Source organism: Cibotium barometz, chromosome 52 (assembly GCF_041138505.1).
Source record: "Cibotium barometz isolate CiBa-2024 chromosome 52, ASM4113850v1, whole genome shotgun sequence".
Classification (NCBI taxonomy): Eukaryota; Viridiplantae; Streptophyta; class Polypodiopsida; order Cyatheales; family Cibotiaceae; genus Cibotium; species Cibotium barometz.
The window spans coordinates 42,323,054-42,340,867 of record NC_141097.1 but is presented as its reverse complement, the minus strand read 5'-3'; the positions used below and the strand labels follow the sequence as shown (position 1 = coordinate 42,340,867).

The following is a 17,814-nucleotide window of genomic DNA, read 5'->3' as shown; positions in this document are numbered from 1 at the left end:
AATTTAAAATGAAAGGGATAGGGCATTTTCCCAAAAAAGGTAAGTGGAATTAAAAAAAGTCAACCTTTTAATTACACCCCTTACACCTTTCATAAATGACCCCCAAAATGGGCAAATTGACAACTCATGAGCATCTTCTTATTGAATGCTCATTAGCCTAATGAGTTATGTAAAAATGTGATTAAGGATTAATCTATAATTAATTCTTTCACTAATCTTTATCTCTTTTACACTAATCAAGGACTCTAATTAATCAATAATCCCTAATTAATTCACATAATTGAGCACATCATTGGATAGAGCAAGGGGAACCTAATCTTTGTGCATTGACAATTGTGTAAATTAATCTAAATTAGGAGATTAATTAGACTCTTAATTATAGTCTCCTCTTTTAAGGCATATTTAAGCAAAGAGAGTCAAATTTCTCCAATTGATCAAAAAATTGATGTGATTAGGTGTTTTGATGCATCTGAATGCATTCAAAACACTCAAAAACTCCAATTTCGACTACTCAAAAATTTGATGTGATTAGGTGTTTTGATGCATCTGAATGCATTCAAAACACTCAAAAACTCCAATTTCGACTACTTATATGATCCATTTAGACCCCAATTAACACATTTTCTAAAATTTTGGCCTCTTGAACAAGTCTAATCACTCTTAATGACAAAAACTAGTCCATTAAGAGAAATTAGTCAAATTCAAGGGTTTTTTTATAGTTTTGAGAAATTTTTGGAAAGATTAACCTACTCCCTATGCTTGCTAACACTCTAATCCAAACAATTTCAACAAAAAACACACAATTAAACTCAAATTAATGATCTTAGATCTATGCTTAAACTAAAGAGAGCTAACCTTCACTAAGAATTGCATTCTCTTGCATTGTTTGATGTAATGGATGCAAATTATGCCTAATTCAACTATGTGCAAGCCCTAAGAACATGAAAAACCACAAAAATAACAAATTAATCTAAAAATTAAGCAAAAATTATTTTTTTCAAAAACAAAAAAGAGAGTTATTCTACACTAAATCTCACACAAATCACCATCAAATCCACATCTTTTTCATGGGAAACCACTAACCAAGATAATGGAAAATGGGTTATGCGTAGATTAGAGACAAAACGATGGAAAAAGCTAAGGGATGGCTCCCTGGCAGTGGCGCCAAAAATGTTATGGCTCACCCTAACCCTCCTTGAAACACATCCAAAAAAGATTACCTAGTGAACCGCAATTGTCGTGAGGATCTTTCCAATGGCCGAGCTCATAACCCTTGAGGTCTTCAAGCTCTACAACTCCTTGAGAAGCAATGCCACCACGTCTCCCGCGGAGCGTTGTCACACCGCCGCGTTGCACTACGGATCCTCTTCCCTCCTCTCACTCACACACACTCACTAGCATGTATTAGGGAGAGAGATTAGCAAGAGCAAGACTCAATTGCACAATGGGAGAGTATGTTGTATTATGAGAGAAATTCACTTATGTACATGGCCATAAGTGTTCACACTCATTTATGGCCGACCGGGCACTTTAGGCTCATAAGAGGCCTAATGCTATTACAATGACCTCTCATAATATATCCATGAATTACATCACTTAGGAATTCATCCTAACTTGCTACCACACGCTCTTAAAGCAAGAATCGCCCATAAATACTCCATCACACCATTATGGGCGCCCGTCCAAGTTATAACTTTGGACACTATTGCTTTATATCTTGAATGTATGACCCTTTGGTGTATCTACTATGACTTCTTGATGTAAGATAATGGCGGTAGCTCTTGTTAATCCTAGAATTGGATTAATAGTCATTCCATGCCTGTGTCCTTGGGATGGGGCTCTTCTAATTGTGTGTTTCAGTGTAAGAGAGAGCAAGGAGAAGTAGAAGAAGAGGTAAGCAAAAGGAGCATTACCTACATGCACACACACAAGCAAGTAAGCATACACACACACAAGCTCACCACCATAGCCACAAGAGAGTGAGAGAGAAAGAGAACAAAACTAAATTGTGATAATGGGATTGTCCCTTTTCATATTTCATGAGTCACTTATATACACATGCTATCTCTTTAATGACCGGCCACCCATTTAACAATTGGGGGCCTCAAAATTGGTTCTTCTAGCTTTATGTACACCTAGGCTTATGCGCATGGCCGGCATTACACAAGTCATAAGCTCGGTCATCCCATATATCTTTTACATGAAGCGCTTAGCACAATTTACATAAAGATGAGTTACATGAAGCATAACCATGCTTTAAAATAATGTTAACCAATGTTCAATAGAAGATGACAAGGTAGGGAGGCAAGGTGAGAGAGAGAGAGAGAGAGAGAGAGAGAGAGGAGAGGGAGTGAGAGGGAGGGAAAAAAGAGGAGAAAGAAGGAGAGAGAGAGAGAGAGAGAGAGAGAGAGAGGGAGGGTGGAAGGGGGGGGGAGAGAGAGAGAGAGAGAGAGAGAGAGGGAAGAGGGTGGGAGAGGGAGATGAAGAGAGAAAGGGAAGAGGGCAAGGGAGAGAGAGAGAGAGAGAGAGAGAGAGGGAGAGAGAGAGAGAGAGAGAGAGGAAAGGGATGAGCTAAGCTGGGTGGGAGGGGAGAAAGTGGGCTGGGAGGTGGTGGTGGAGGTAGTGAGAGGAGATGGGAGGAGAGATTGGAGAGAGAATGTTGACTTTTTTAAGAGAGAAGAGTTGCCGATAAAAGTTCCCAAAACACACTCTTTGCGTCATTTTTAGTATGTGTCTTTTTTGGATTCCTTTACCATTTCCATTTGCTCAAATCGAACCATTTCCATTTGCTCAAATCGAACCACTTTGGGTACCCTCAACCTTTGTGTGAACCCTTTGTGCGGTGGTGGTGTTTTGAAGAGATTATGCTTTAGGCATACACATCCATGATAAATCCTTTAGGACCAACTTAATCGAGTGTTTTGAAGAGATTTTGCTTTAGGCATACACATTCTTGATAAATTGGTGTAATTTATTTCACATGTTTTAATCACTTTATGGGCTAAAAGATTCAACTAATGGGTTTTTCTTTACGTACACATAACTAAAAATTGTGTGTTTTCTTATTCCATGTCTTGTAATCACTTTTTAGTGTCAAGTGCTAACTTGATACAACATTTTGATGGATTTTGCTTTAGGTAAACATTCATAAAAATTAATGGTCCCATTCTTAGGTCTTCGTGCACGAATATACCCTTTGGCACACTCCTTTATACCTTTGTATCTTCCTTCACATGGGTTAATGATCCATTAGCCATGGTACATTTAAAAAAATGACCAAACAAGATGCTATTTTTTTGTTTCTTGAGGTTTAGGTGAGTCTTAAAGTAAACTTAAGGTGTGGATCAATTGAAATATGTACCTTGTTTCTTGGTACTTATAGAACTATTTGAAACTTTGGTATTATATGTGACTTTATATGGCCTTCTATATTTTCACTTGAACTAGACCCAACGTCATAGACTAACACTATGTCTAGATCTTGGTGAATTCGATCCACTCTTAGCTCATGAGCATTTGTGGCACACACTCATCCACTTCCACCATGATTAAGTGTAAACTTGAGACCATCATTTGTTACCTGTTATTCCTCTTTTTAGATCAATCTCCAGAAGGTTCCCCTTGAATTGGACTATCATTTGTCACTCCTCTTTTTAGCTCAATCTCCACAAGGTTGGTTCCCTTTGAATTGTTCTTTTTAATACATAAGATTTATAGGAAATGCGCATTTTGGTGCTTTTGATAATGGGGTAGCATAGACTAAGGTCTATAGAATGGTATGGATTGATTAAAGTTCATGGATGAAAATACTAGTCATAAGGAGGTGGAGTCAATCAAAGAGATAATCTAGTAAAGGTGGAAATAAGTAGCTGATAGATTATAGGAAAATCTTGCTACTCCAGGAGAGGATCCAAAGTCGGTAAATGAAGATGATGACTAGAATGAGCAGTGCATCATAAAAGCTCAACTTAGCACATACTAACTATATAAAGCATGCTATTCTCCTTAAGTTGTCACCTTCCCATGAATTTAGAATAGAAACTTAGAGTAACTTTGCCACCCTAACTGTCAAGGCTTAATGCATATGCCACATCCGAATGTACCATTTGATTAAGTTGTCCATCCCATGCTAATTGCTTCATCAAATCATCCTCCGCTTAAGTGTAAATCCTCATGTTCTATGCAGTCTCCAATTTGTATTTGACCTAATTTGTATTTGACCTAATTTGAGCAATGGCACTTTGTGTATGCATGGTTTTGTCATGCTATGATGTCGAGCCTCATCTAGACTCATTAAACCAGCAAGTTACTCACAAAAAAAACCTTAAATCACAAACAACGTATAAGGGTAAAAACCTTAAATCACAAATAACATACTAAGGAAACCCAAAACACTCAACCACTTTGTCTCGTTTGAGATCAAGCTTCATCGCACACTGATGAATTTATGCGTTCTCAACATTCATCAAACTTCATCATATTGATGCATCTCAACATTCACGACATCAACTCGCCAACAACCCTTCACTAAAATGCTACCACAATCCATGGTTCTCGATGCATCATTAGGGCTCCTTAATGTTTTGGTGAGCTTGGAAAAGCTCCAAAGTAGTGAAGCCATACGTCCATTGGATGTGGTGCCGTCTCAACTAAAGACTAGCAGTTTAAACTCATGCCATATGACTATGGGACCTAAGGTCCTAGGTTATATTATAAACTAATGATGTTTACTTATTAAAGAGTGCTACCTGAAGCAATTAAATTCTACTTGTGTTTTTCTTTTGCAAGCCCTTGGCACCCCTTGCACCAGAAGAGCAATATTATGCCCTGCGATTTATGGCTACCTGACCCTCTCACTGCGTTATTTGCAGAGAAGTCGAGGCTACCCTCATCATCGCCATCGCCTTTGCCTTCATCATCAGCGAAGGTTTTCTCTGCAAATCAATACTCGCTTCGATAACATCTAGTGATTTTCCTTTTGAACTTTTATCTGCATCATTGGGCCCTTCGGGGCATAGAAATCAGAGGATGCAAAGGCTGCGTTTGTTGCCGAATCCGAGGATGCAAGATATGTTTTTCTGTTAACAAAGGTTGCAGAATGCTTGTCCGTGGCAGCCTATCGTGCTAGAAGGGAGGGATGATTCGGCGGGTGCGGCGAAAAGTGGTGAAATCTAGGGTTAGCAGGGGAAAGGAGGCATCATGCAGTGATGACGAGGGCCTTGAAGAGGTGGTTGCAGTCCCTGTTGAGCGCATTGTGGACTGGACCAGCCTCCCACATGACACAGTCATAGCTCTCTTTGGCCTTCTCAACTACAGGGATCGAGCCCGCCTGGCCTCTGTCTGCAGAACATGGCGCCGCCTGGGAGCTTCTCCATGTCTCTGGAAATCCTTAGACATGCGAGCACATATTCTAGATTTTACCACGGCCACTTATCTTGCCAGCAAATGCTTGAAACTCCATCGGCTCAGATTTCGTGGCGCCATTGCGGCATCAGCTATCATTAGCTTGCAGGCAAAGGAGTTGAGGGATCTCACTGGGGATAGCTGCAGGGACCTTACAGATGCATCTCTCTCCATGCTTGCTGCACGGCATGCAACCATGGAAAGCCTTCAACTGGGGCCTGACTGTGAGAAAATCACCAGTGATGCCATCCGAGTGGTCGCCCTATGCTGTCCCAATCTCGAGCGCCTCTGCCTCATGGGCATCAGAGAAGTCGATGGAGACGCCATTGGAGCTCTGGTTAAGCATTGTCCTCATCTCACTGAATTGGGGTTTCTTGACTGTGCAGTTGTGGATGAGACAGCGTTATCCTTGGCAATGTTTTTGCGGTTCTTGTCTTTGGCTGGGTTGAGGAACATTCAATGGAACGCAGCTGCAGAGTCATTGAGTAAGCTTCCTGCTTTGGTTGCATTAGATGTTTCCCGCACCGAGATCACACCTTCAGCTGTCAACACATTGCTTGCCATGGAGAATTTGAAGGTTGTGTGCGCCCTTAATTGTTCCCTTCTTGAGGAAGGGAGTGGGTCAGTGTTTTACTCTCCCAAAAAGAAGGTTCTACTCGCTCGTTTCACGGATCTTATGAAAGGATTGTCATCACTTGCTTCAAAAGCTTCTGCAGACAGCAAAGAGGGGAGTGTGTTTGTGTGGAATCAACATGGTTGGAGGCAAGGTGACAAGAATTGCATAGAACTTTTTAATTGGACAGAGTGGGTTCTCTCACATGCACTACTTCGTGTTGCTGACAGCAACATCCCTGGATTGGATAGTTTCTGGTTAAAGCAGGGCACGGCCATGCTGCTTAGCTTAGTTAAGAGCACACAAGAAGATGTGCAGGAAAGAGCGGCCACTGCGCTGGCTACATTTGTGGTGACCGATGATGTGAATGCTACGGTGAATCCTGCTAGGGCTGAAGCAGTGATGCATGGAGGTGGTATTGGTCTTCTGCTGGACTTGGCCAAGTCATGTCAAGAGGGAGTGCAATCCGAGGCTGCTAAGGTGAGAATGCTTCTCTCTTCAAAATCCTTGTGCTTCTAAGTCGCTCTTTCACCTTGTTCAGGTGGCGGCTTATACTGGTTTCATTTGCAGGCTATAGCAAATCTTTCAGTAAATGCAGAGGTTGCAAAATCTGTGGCATTGGAGGGAGGAATCAGCATATTAGCAACCCTGGCGAGATCTCCCAATCGGTTGGTTGCTGAGGAGGCTGCTGGAGGCCTGTGGAATCTCTCAGTTGGGGAGGAACATAAGGTGAAGGTCTCTTCATGCTTTTCATACTTTCATTATTTTGGGTCTTGAATTGCAATTGGCAACAGGTATGGCTCTGAAGAAATCTGAGGTTTATATTTCTAGGGTGCCATTGCTGAGGCAGGAGGCATCAAAGCATTGGTGGAGCTGGTTTTTAAGTGGCCTAATGGTGGTGATGGGGTTCTGGTACAAAATCAGATGCCTTTTATTTGCATTTTGTTGAAGTAGGATGCATAGTCTCAGGTGGTGCCAGCTTGGCAAATCACTCAAAAGCAGATGTCATCTATGCAGGAGCGTGCTGCCGGAGCGCTTGCTAATTTGGCAGCAGATGACAAGTGCAGCATGGAGGTGGCTGTGGCTGGTGGCGTACACGCATTGGTAACACTTGCACGATTTTGCAAGCATGAAGGCGTACAAGAGCAGGTTTTGTCATCTTGCCTCTTTCGAACATCTGTTACTCTCTAGCTGTCAATCCTTGGACCCTATGCATAGGAAGAGGTTGATTTCTTAGTTTTTCGAAATCTTCACATCTGCCCATCACCATATCATAAAGATTGTTTATGAGCCATAGTTCTCTGTTAAGTAAGTCTCTGGGTGGCAGGCTGCACGAGCTCTTGCCAACTTGGCAGCACATGGGGATAGCAATGGCAACAATGCTGCAGTTGGGCAGGAGGCTGGTGCACTCGAGGCACTAGTACAGTTAACCTTGTCACAGAGTGAAGGTGTCAGGTGATACTTTGTTTACAGAGGCAATCCAACTGATTCCTAGGCTTTGCGACCAAGTTTTGGTTCAAATGACTACTGCTTATGATCAATTCAGACAAGAGGCTGCTGGTGCTCTGTGGAATTTGTCATTCGATGACAGAAATCGTGAGGCGATAGCGGCTGCTGGTGGCGTAGAGGCATTGGTGAGTTTGAACAAATTTGTGCTTGCTTTTGCCAATGCGTCATATACTTTAAAAGGCAGGATGGATCTATTTTTGCCATTCTGACATCCCTTCACAGGTTGCACTTGCTCAAAGTTGCAGCACTGGATCTCAGGGTCTGCAGGAGAGAGCTGCAGGAGCCCTTTGGGGCTTGTCAGTCTCTGAAGCAAACAGGTGCAATCCTTTTCTCATAGTCCCATTTTGTGATTTCTGTCTGGAAGCAATGCTATACACTGTTATCTGACAATGTGTATTGGACTTTTCAGCATAGCAATTGGAAGGGAGGGTGGTGTTGCACCTTTAATAACTCTGGCTTATTCTGAGGCAGAGGCAAGTGTTTATTTCTAGGTCCTATCTGATAAGTTTGTATAGGAGGCACATCAACATTATGAAAAACCAGAATGTTTTTAAAAGGGCCTTTAAAGACGTTGACCCTGCTTGTGAAAAGGGGAAACCTCACACGTCTTTCACGGATGGGAATCTTCCTGTCTTACCCTGGCCCGGTCAGATGGGCAGGGGATCTGTCTGTTAAAGACCCTAAGATAAGCTTTCAAGCTCTTATTGTGTACAGCTAAATGGTTGGGGTTCCATTGTAGGATGTGCACGAAACTGCGGCAGGCGCTTTATGGAACCTTGCGTTCAACTCGGGCAATGCTTGGCGTATTGTTGAAGAAGGAGGAGTTCGTGCTCTTGTGCACCTATGCTCTTCCTCTGGGTCAAAGATGGCTCGCTTCATGGCTGCCCTTGCTCTGGCTTATATGTTTGATGGCAGGTAATAACCAATGTGTCTGCTTGCAGTTGTATTTTCTTTTCCTTTGATGTGTATAGCATTTCATGACACCGAGCTGGTTATTTAAGCCCTAGCGTACCATATTATAAGAACCCACACTAACACAAGTTTATGGCTAGAGCAAAGCCTGGGTTTAATTTTAGTCGTGGTCCCCTAGGTACGGGTAATGAGTGAATAATTCTCTTGATTGACGCATTGGGTTTAGAAAGCATGATAAGTCCTTTCAGTGTGTCCCGCATATTCCCATATGTGACTTCTAAGTCACTTTTTACCCCAAGAGTCCTTTCTTAGTACTAAGTCTAGCCCCTTCATAATATGCAGCTTAGTCATGTCTATCATGGACATAACATGCAATTGTGGTTTGTTAAGTCCTTCAGTCAATTAGTCTTGGCACCTGTGAGAATAATGTTGAGAAAAGTGCTGCCAATGCGTAGCGCTAGGAGATTTCCACAAAATGGATAGATCGAAGGTCCTCCAACACCTTAAGGTTTTGGGTTCTGGATGGCTAGACCAATTTGTGGAAACCTCCAAGTAAGCGCGCATTGGCGTGAACACAACCCGGATGGGTGACCTCCTTGGACTTGGCTCCCCATCCAATTTCCAACATGGTATCAGAGCTAGGTTGAAGTGTAAACTCTAAGCCACTAGAGAAGCCAAGTTTATCGCGAGCCAAGAAAATATGGGCAAATTCAACCTCTGAGCTAAGAAAAAGTGGACAAGTTGGCACCAAGGAGGCTGTTGAGAGAAGTGGTGCCAAAGCATAGCACTATGAGATTTCCACAAAATGGATAGACCAAAGGTCCTCCAACACCTTAAGGTTTTGGGGTCTGGATGGTTAGACCAATTTGTGGAAACCTCCAGTTAAGCGAGCATTGTTGTGAACACAACTGGGATGGGTGACCTCCCGGGACTTGGCTCCCCACCCAATTTCCAACAAATAATGCATTGAGCTCACCATCTAGCCGTAGGATCTATGTGGATCTGCCCTTGAGGTACTTGTCGAGGGCAAAGCTTTAAGTTCAATCCTTTCCGTTCCATACCACCAAGATATCCTGAGGGTATCCTTACCCTAATCGATGATACGGGAGATGTAGAATCTACTGCCTAGATTTTAGAGTGTAGAGTCTACACTCTAGTCTCTTTTTGTTCCTATGGAATGTCAAGTTTGAGTTTGGTTTTATGACATGTCTATCATTGTTAACTTTCAAGTGATAACCCCTCCTACCCCCCTTGTTAACATGGTGTTTCTATTTCCGTTCCCGTTCGCCTCCCTCTAAAAAATTCTCACACCTATGCACTTGAGCAAAAGATCCAAATCCCTGACAAAATGCATCGGCCGCAAGTTACAAGTATCTTATCTTTTGTATGAAGGATAGGTTGCAACACCGCTTTGCCATAGATGTTGGGATTCGGAGCTTCATGTGTGAACCGCCTCCAGCTTAAGAGTTTATGTGGGTGAACCATCCTTTGTGTAATCCCATGTGTGTGTGTGTGTGTGTGTGTGTGTGAATAGCCTCTTAGCTATATATGTGTGATGGCATCATCCATGATGAGGTCAGCAGTGATGTCGTTCATGATGATGTCAGCATGATTTCATCCATGACGAGATCAATCTATGATGTAATGCATGATGTTAGCACATGATATCAATCTCTCACTCTCTTTCTCTCTCTTTTGCTCACTTTCTCTCTCCATCTTCATGGCTGAGCAGCAGCTAACACGTAACCCTAGCCCTGATCCAGCCAACATGGTATCAGAGCAAAGGGGGGGTATGGTAACCTGCATGCTGCTAATCTTTGTGACCCCCGCTTCTGTTCATCAGCAAGCTGCTGTCCAACTCCTTCAGATTGTGACCGGCAGCCCTGCTGACCTCTGCAGCTCTGCCCCTTATCTGCGTGCTGCCCAACTATGTGCACAGTTGCTACTCCACGGAAGTCACCTCGCCTATCTACTCCCACTCTTCAGTATCCTTCACCGCTGAAACTCCATCGCGCCTTGCTTCATCTCAAGTGATCGCACTCTTTGCCTCTTTTGTGCTGATGCTGCACCACCTTCTACCAAGCCGCTGCTGCACACAGTTTTTGCTACGCATTGCAATGGCACACCTGCATTGAGCTATCCCTACTGTAGCCAAATCTCTGTAGTTGTACCCGTCTCGCAGGCCAGCACCTCGTCTACAGTTTGTAGCTCACTATCTTGATCAACACAATCATTAAGAGTGGCTGACATCTTGCTTCTTGTGTTGCTATCTATTCTTGCTAAAGGCCTCCTCTGGACTACCATGGACTCCTAGAGATTGGGTTTCACCTTCGAAAGGTATTCAGACAATAACTTCACCACTTGGCAGACAAAGATCAGGTTGCTTTTGATGTGTGATGGAGTGTGGAATGTGGTGAAAGGCACGGATGAGAAGCCAGAAGGTGGGGAAACAAGTTCAAGCTTGGAATGATTGGAATTACAAGGCATTGGCACACATTGGCCTTGGTCTCGCCAACAACCTCATCCATGATCTTGACTTGGATAAGCTGGCAAAAGCGGTATATGGTATAAGTTAGAAAATCTTTTTGGAAACAAAATTTATAATTCCAAGGTTTTCTTTAAATAGAAGTTCTATGGTATAAAAATGAAAGAATCTGAATTTCTCCAAGAACATTAGGCTCAAGTATCCAACAACTCAGTGGTTTAAAGGCTCTCCCAGAAGACGATGACATGAAAGCAGTTTTGTGCACTAGTCTTGAAGAGATTAACAGATTTGTAGAGAACCTAAAAGTTCTTTGACTGGCCCACATGATGTCATCTTGATGATGTCAATCATGACATCATCCTAGATACTTATGAGTAGCGCCATATGGCCTATGGGACACAGGAAATTAGCAAGAAGCACAAGGAGATATATGCAGCAGTTTGGAACTGCAATGGGGCTCTATGGACACATCCAGGCAGACTAGAGGAGGTTATGGAGAACCGGGACATCATGTTTCTGACAGAGACACATGAAAGCCCAGAGAGAGGCTTACCACGGGTAGCAGGGTACCAGTGGGAATCAGTGTACAAGGGATGCGACAGGGCACTTCCAGAGGCTCAGGTGGGATCGCTATACTATTCAGACGAGCACTACACCAGCGTATCAAGGTGGTGTCGAGAGACCCAGAGGCACGCTACATGTGGATTAGCCTACAGCTCTCAGAGGTGAGAACAGTTTACTTGGCAATATGCTACTTCCCGCCGAAGGGGTCGAGATTCAACACAGGTCACGTGGAGGACCAGATTGGAGGAGAGGAGGAGAGAGGGGCCCTTCCTAGTGAGTCTCCATACGCCACTCTATCCACATATATCCTACACTATTCGACCATGGGGGAGGTTCTCCTGATGGGGGATGTCAATGCACGCATACAGAATCGACCGTGTGAATCATTCGACTTCACAGATCCCCTCATCCTACAGGCACTAGACGATGTAGATGCAGGGACCACGAGGATGTCAGAGGACAGTGGGCCAGACAATACAGGTTATGGGCAACACCTTCTGGACCTGGGAGCTAGACACCATCTCGTTATTTATAACGGGATGTCACAATGGCCAGAATCGGGAAGACTCACATGTTTCCCATCATCAGGAGGCAGCAGCACTGTGGACTACATATTGGGCTCGCGGGAGAGCACAGACCTGATAGACTCTTTCACTATCCCTACATGCCCCATTGGTGCGGACCATACTTATTTGTCTTTTTCTCTTAGGAGCTCTCTTGATCTGCCACCCCCGACCACTCAGGCATCTCGTACCATCTTCTACTTTACCCGGGAGCTTGCAGACGTTTATGATTCAAAAGTACATGATGGCCTCTTTGGTATGGACCCTACATCACCCACACATACTGCACACAGCAGAGCTAGCCACAGCTTTCCACACCATCTCCAGATAGGGAAGCCACCTAGATCCGGGGACATGCCCCAGAATAGATGATATGATAATGAGTGCAGAGAGCAGAGACAGAGACTCTATTGCTGTTTTGTGGACTTCCGCAAAGCCTTCGACACAGTCCCGAGAGCGCCTCTTCCACCGCTTACAGACACTGGGCATACCCCCGACATGATGTGGGGGATTTACAGATTATATGAGCAAGTGTTTGGACGAGTTAGATGCCCAGGGGGACTATCAGATATGATTGCCAGCACCATTGGTGTGAAGCAGGGCTGCCCTCTCCCCGACACTCTTTGGCTTATACATCGACGAGGTAGCAGACTACATCATACACGGAGGAGGCTTTGGGATTGACATCTCAGGTACGATTGTACACATTCTATTATATGCTGATGATATCATTCTTGTGTCGGATACTCGGACAGGGTTACAAAGGCATCTACAGGCCCTGGATACTTTCTGTGTGGAGCGAGGACTCACAGTGAACCTTGGGAAAACCAAGGTTATGGTCTTTCATACATCAGCAGCAGCAGTCAGATGCCAGACTATCCTTACACTAGCCTGAGGACAGGTAGAGGTGGTGGGCTCATATGTATACCTTGGGGTCACATTTACCAGCTCATCAGGGAGATTCTCTATGGCACAGGCAGCCAGAGACAGAGTGACACGAGGGTACACAGCACTAGCAATTTTGGAACGCCATTGTCACCAGGCACACTTCCAGGAGCCCCGTACTAAGGGGTGGCTATTTGATACACTAGTTACTCCAGCATTGATGTATGCAGCAGCAGTATGGGCACCAGGTTTGGCTACATCCTCATGGACACAGATAGAGCGCCCTCAGATTTTGATGCTCTCACGAATGATCCGCAGCAAACCTTCAGTACCACATGATATCCTTCGAGCGGAGTTTGCTGTACCACCTATGTTAGTAGAGGCCATGTTCCAGACTATATCTTTTATACACAGGATGCGGGAGCTCCCACTAAATCGGGTATCTCGGGCTGCTTTTGAGGCATCCGGACAGCTTGCTGAGGAGGGACATACCTGGTCATGGTACTCCCAGGTGGTATAGTGGATATCATCACACAGGATGGATATTGACAGATTACCACCTTTACAGTATGACCTAGCTGCACCACACAGACGCCTCTCTCAGACAGAGAGGAACAGAGTCATGAGACATGACATTTGGAAGGGCCACATACAGGAGGCTTGGATATCTCCCAGTCAGCCACTCCCGACGAAGATGCTCTACTACACAGAGACCACTTCTTGAGCACCTTCACAGACGGCTTCATCTAGCGACCACAATACTTGGAGGTCCACTTATCACATGGAGCCAGAGTAGCCATTGGGCGACTAAGGGTCTCATCACACCAACTAGAGATCGAGACTGGGAGAGCGGCACGCATCCCTCGAGCAGAGCGCATTTGCAGATTATGCCAGACGGGGGTAGAGACAGAGGAGCATTTTGTTTGCCAATGTGGTGCTTTGCTGGAGATCAGGGCATGCTATCTTGAGGTTTTTAGAGGGGCCACATCACTTAGATAGATCTGGGAGAGATCGGACTAGAGACAGCTAGGCAGACTACTACTAGCACTACACAGACACAGGGAGATCTTACTTCAGACACCCGCACATCATAGCGGAGGAAGACAGTCCCAGTTGACTGACTTCTTCCAGAGATTGGCACCAGTACATAGTTACCACGGAACGGGAACGTTCTGGGAACGTCGGATGCTAGAACGGGAGCGGGAACGGGAACGGGAGCGGATCGGGAACGTCGCGGAACGCCACGTCATATGACATGTCAACATATGACACAAAAAAATGTAACTTTTTGTATACGGATAGCCAAATATGCTTCCTAATATTTGCTCCCCCAAGACATGAACATACAATTCTGCAAGCAAAACAAACGTTCCGCAATTTTTTTTTTTTTTTTTTTTTTGGCGGAACGTTCCGGCGTTCCGGGAACGTGCCTTCGCCCGGAACGGCGTTCCGGCGTTCCAAGAAGGCGGAACGACGTTCCGTGGTAACTATGCACCAGTAGTCCAGCCCCACACATTGGGAGTGACATCTCAGCGAGCGGAGGAGATTCGAGCTAGGCGACGACCTAGACTAGCCGGTTACCATACACCACGGCTACACCACAGAGAGATCGCGGCCATACGGTCTTGACACCAGTAGGAGGTCCAGGAGCAGCTGGCACATTTTCGCTCTGATCCAGGACGCATGTTCCAGACATTTACGGCATCCTCAGATCGGATGTATGACATATTGTACCCAGACTATGGGACTGGATGGAGTTAGGAGTAGATAACATATCATACTTGTATCACCCCTTCAGCATATAGAGATGCATTAGTAGCCCTAGTACTCCATCCACACCCTCTCGTTTGTACACCACCATCGAGTCCCCTATGGTCGTGTTGTCATACTTGTACATTTTATTCTCACTCCACATTTTCCTCTTGATGACTAGAGGAACATCATTGTACTACTTGTTTGTCTCATAGGCCAATTTTGGCCTTTTGTAGACGTTAATATATCTTTCTTTCTTTCTTTCTTTCTCCATCTTCATATCTGAGCAGCAACTAACACATAACCCTAACCCTGATCTTGCCAACAATAGATGATCTCAAACAGCCTAAGGGGCCTTTCTCATGGATGCATGCATTGTATTAACAAATACTTCTCCTAGGAAGTCTTTAGTCTTCCACATAACATTTGAGTAAATCTAACACTTCTGAATTTGCAACTTCATTTTGCACATTTGTTTGGGGATGATAAGCCAAAGAGAAATTTAGCTTTGTACCCATGTTGTCAAATAAGGCTCCTAGGATCTCTATCCCCCACAATGAACTTAGGCATCCCATGATACTTGAGCACCTGTGACAAGCTGGTTTTGTTACCCTTTCTCTGTGAATGGAAGGGTTTTTCTAGGGATGTTGAGAGAATATCGAGATTCACCATGAACCCTTAGTATTATCCTGATAGCCACTTGGTGGCAGGTGATCTTGTTGGGATTGACGTAACCCAAGATGCTGCGACGGGCAGTCTTGCAGTAATGGTCATAATTGAGTATGCTGAGGTTTTTGGATAGCTTGTAGATAACTAGTTGAGCCTAAGTACGGAGAAGCTGGGGTTCTAGATGGAACTAACACCATACAGTAGTTCCGTGGCTAGTTTTAAATGGACAAGTATTGGGTGTAAGTATGATGGTATTTTTCATCCTTGATTTTGCACGGATTAGACTAACCCTCTAAGCTGACCTAAGGTTTGACCTTGGTGTTCAAGGTTGGGTTTTAGAGGGAAAGTCGGCCATTCCACCTATGATCATGGCTTAAAGGCGGTTTTATGTGGGGTGTGCCTTGGTGGTATGGGACGTGAGAGTGTATTCTCATGTAGGATTTCTTGAAGCTTCTAGATTTCTCGTCTAGGACACTCTATGCTTTGGCATAGTTAACCTGTGGTAGCTATGAGGAGTGGTGCTAGTTAGTGGATGACAACAAGATAATGGACTTTCTTGGTTGTCTGGCAACAAGATAAAGATATTCTTGGTTGTCTGAGCATGGCAAATCATTAGAATGGTGACAAGCTTTATGATTCGTCACTCTATCCCGAGTACTTTTGATAGATTCTCATGCATTGACTAGCGTCTCCTGAATATCCACTAAGAAATCTCTACCGCATCAATCTTAATACCCTTTAGTCCCGATATAGTTACTGGAGATCTAGGTTGGTAACTGCCTGGAGACACATGCACGAAGCATATCCTCCATCTCCGTTTGCCCATTGGACTGAGAATGATAAGAGGAACTTGTACTCAGCGTAGGCTTCAATTTCTAGAAGGCTAGGTGCCAAAAGTGTCCAGTAAAGTTCGAATCCTTGTTACTCACTATGTTACAAGGCAACCTTGGATTTTCGCCTTCATCTTAGGCTGGTATAGCATCCGTTTTACCAAATCATAGGTCCGTTGTATCCCTGAATGACCTACTGTGAGAGAGTCATGACATTCATAAAGGATCCTTTTTCTAATCTCAGTACAATCGGGTACACAGACTCTTTATCATCTTAGAAGAATAACCCGATCGAGTGGTGATTACCAACCACCCTAACAGGTGGTATGACCCTTGAGTCGTGGTCAAACTGTGGAGCTCCCTACTTGAACTTGTTGCCAATACCGATTGAAATGCCTGTTGGTTCGACACAACCCTTTGAAGGAATCATACAAGTAAGCACTAATCTCGGTGAAACTCAAAAGATTCACCTCCTAATCCAACTCAAAGCATCTGCAACCTAGTTTAAACTACCCTTTCTATACTAAATCTCCCTACCAGTCTTGCATAAGCTCTGCCCACTGTGCCTTCCTTCCCCTCAACTCAGGTCTATCACAAATGTGCTTGATTGACTCATGGTCAGTCAAGACAACAAATTTGGATCCATACAAATGATGACTCCAAATTTTCAATGTGTGTATAACTGCATACAATTCTCTCCTCAGTATGCCACTTGACCTGGCTATCATCAAGCATCTTGCTTTCAAATGCCACATGTTGGTCCCTTGGCACAAGGCAACCCCTATCGCGTAATCACTGGCTTCAGTCTCAACCACAAATGGTTTGCTAGAATCCGGTAAGGCTAAAATAGTTGCTTCCTTCACCTTGAGCTTGAGAGTACGAAAAGCCTGGTTAAGCCTCTCATTCGAGGTAATAGGACTATTGGACTTTCGTCCCGTCCTGTAAGAAGGATCGAAAGGAACAGTTAGATTCAAATAATCCTTCACTGACTTTTTAAGGAAGACAGCAAATCCCAAGAATGTGTGAAGTTCCCTCACTGTCCGAGGAACCGACCAATCCAACTTTTCAAATCCGCTCAAGATCAATGCTCATACCATCCGATGACCTAGGTATGTGAACTCCTTACAGAAGAATTTACACTTAGAGAGTTTAGTATACAGTTGCTCCCGTCTTAGAATCCCCAAGACTATCTTGAGGTGCTCAACATGCTCGTCGATTTATGACTATAAACTAAAATATCATCTAAATAATCCCGAAAGAGATCATTCATCATCCTTGAAAAGTAGCAGGAGCATTCATGAGCCCGAAAGGTAATACGAGAAACTTGTAATGGCCACACCGTGTATGGAAACCCGTCTTAAAGACATCTTCCTTAGATATACGTATTTGATGATAACCAGTATTAAGGTCAAAATTTCGTTATTCAACTTTCTTATAATTTACACACATCCGCCAAGTACTGTCCTCCTTATACTTTAAAAGCACTGGAGCTCCCTAGGGAGATTTACTTTTGCGTATTTGTCCCATCCTAAGATATTCTGACAACCGTCAAGCAATCTCATCCTCTTTCAATTGGCTCTTGTAAGGTGTGATGCTCACAAGCTGAGACGTTGGAAGCAAATCAATCTT

The 17,814-nt window shown here is 44.1% G+C and overlaps 1 protein-coding gene across 1 annotated transcript in view; it reads left to right on the top strand.

Moving 5' to 3' along the window:
* The first annotated feature begins 4,743 nt into the window (after positions 1-4,743).
* Positions 4,744-17,814, top strand: part of LOC147609141 (protein ARABIDILLO 1-like) — a 51,129-nt gene continuing 38,058 nt past the window's right edge. Inside the window, exons 1-9 of the mRNA XM_086788815.1 lie at positions 4,744-6,496; positions 6,587-6,745; positions 6,848-6,928; positions 7,034-7,165; positions 7,344-7,471; positions 7,563-7,650; positions 7,748-7,842; positions 7,935-7,998; positions 8,265-8,440. Of these exons, the coding sequence (XP_086644941.1) occupies positions 5,138-6,496; positions 6,587-6,745; positions 6,848-6,928; positions 7,034-7,165; positions 7,344-7,471; positions 7,563-7,650; positions 7,748-7,842; positions 7,935-7,998; positions 8,265-8,440 (2,282 nt within the window). The 5' untranslated portion in view covers positions 4,744-5,137. The remainder of the gene's footprint in view (positions 6,497-6,586; positions 6,746-6,847; positions 6,929-7,033; positions 7,166-7,343; positions 7,472-7,562; positions 7,651-7,747; positions 7,843-7,934; positions 7,999-8,264; positions 8,441-17,814) is intronic.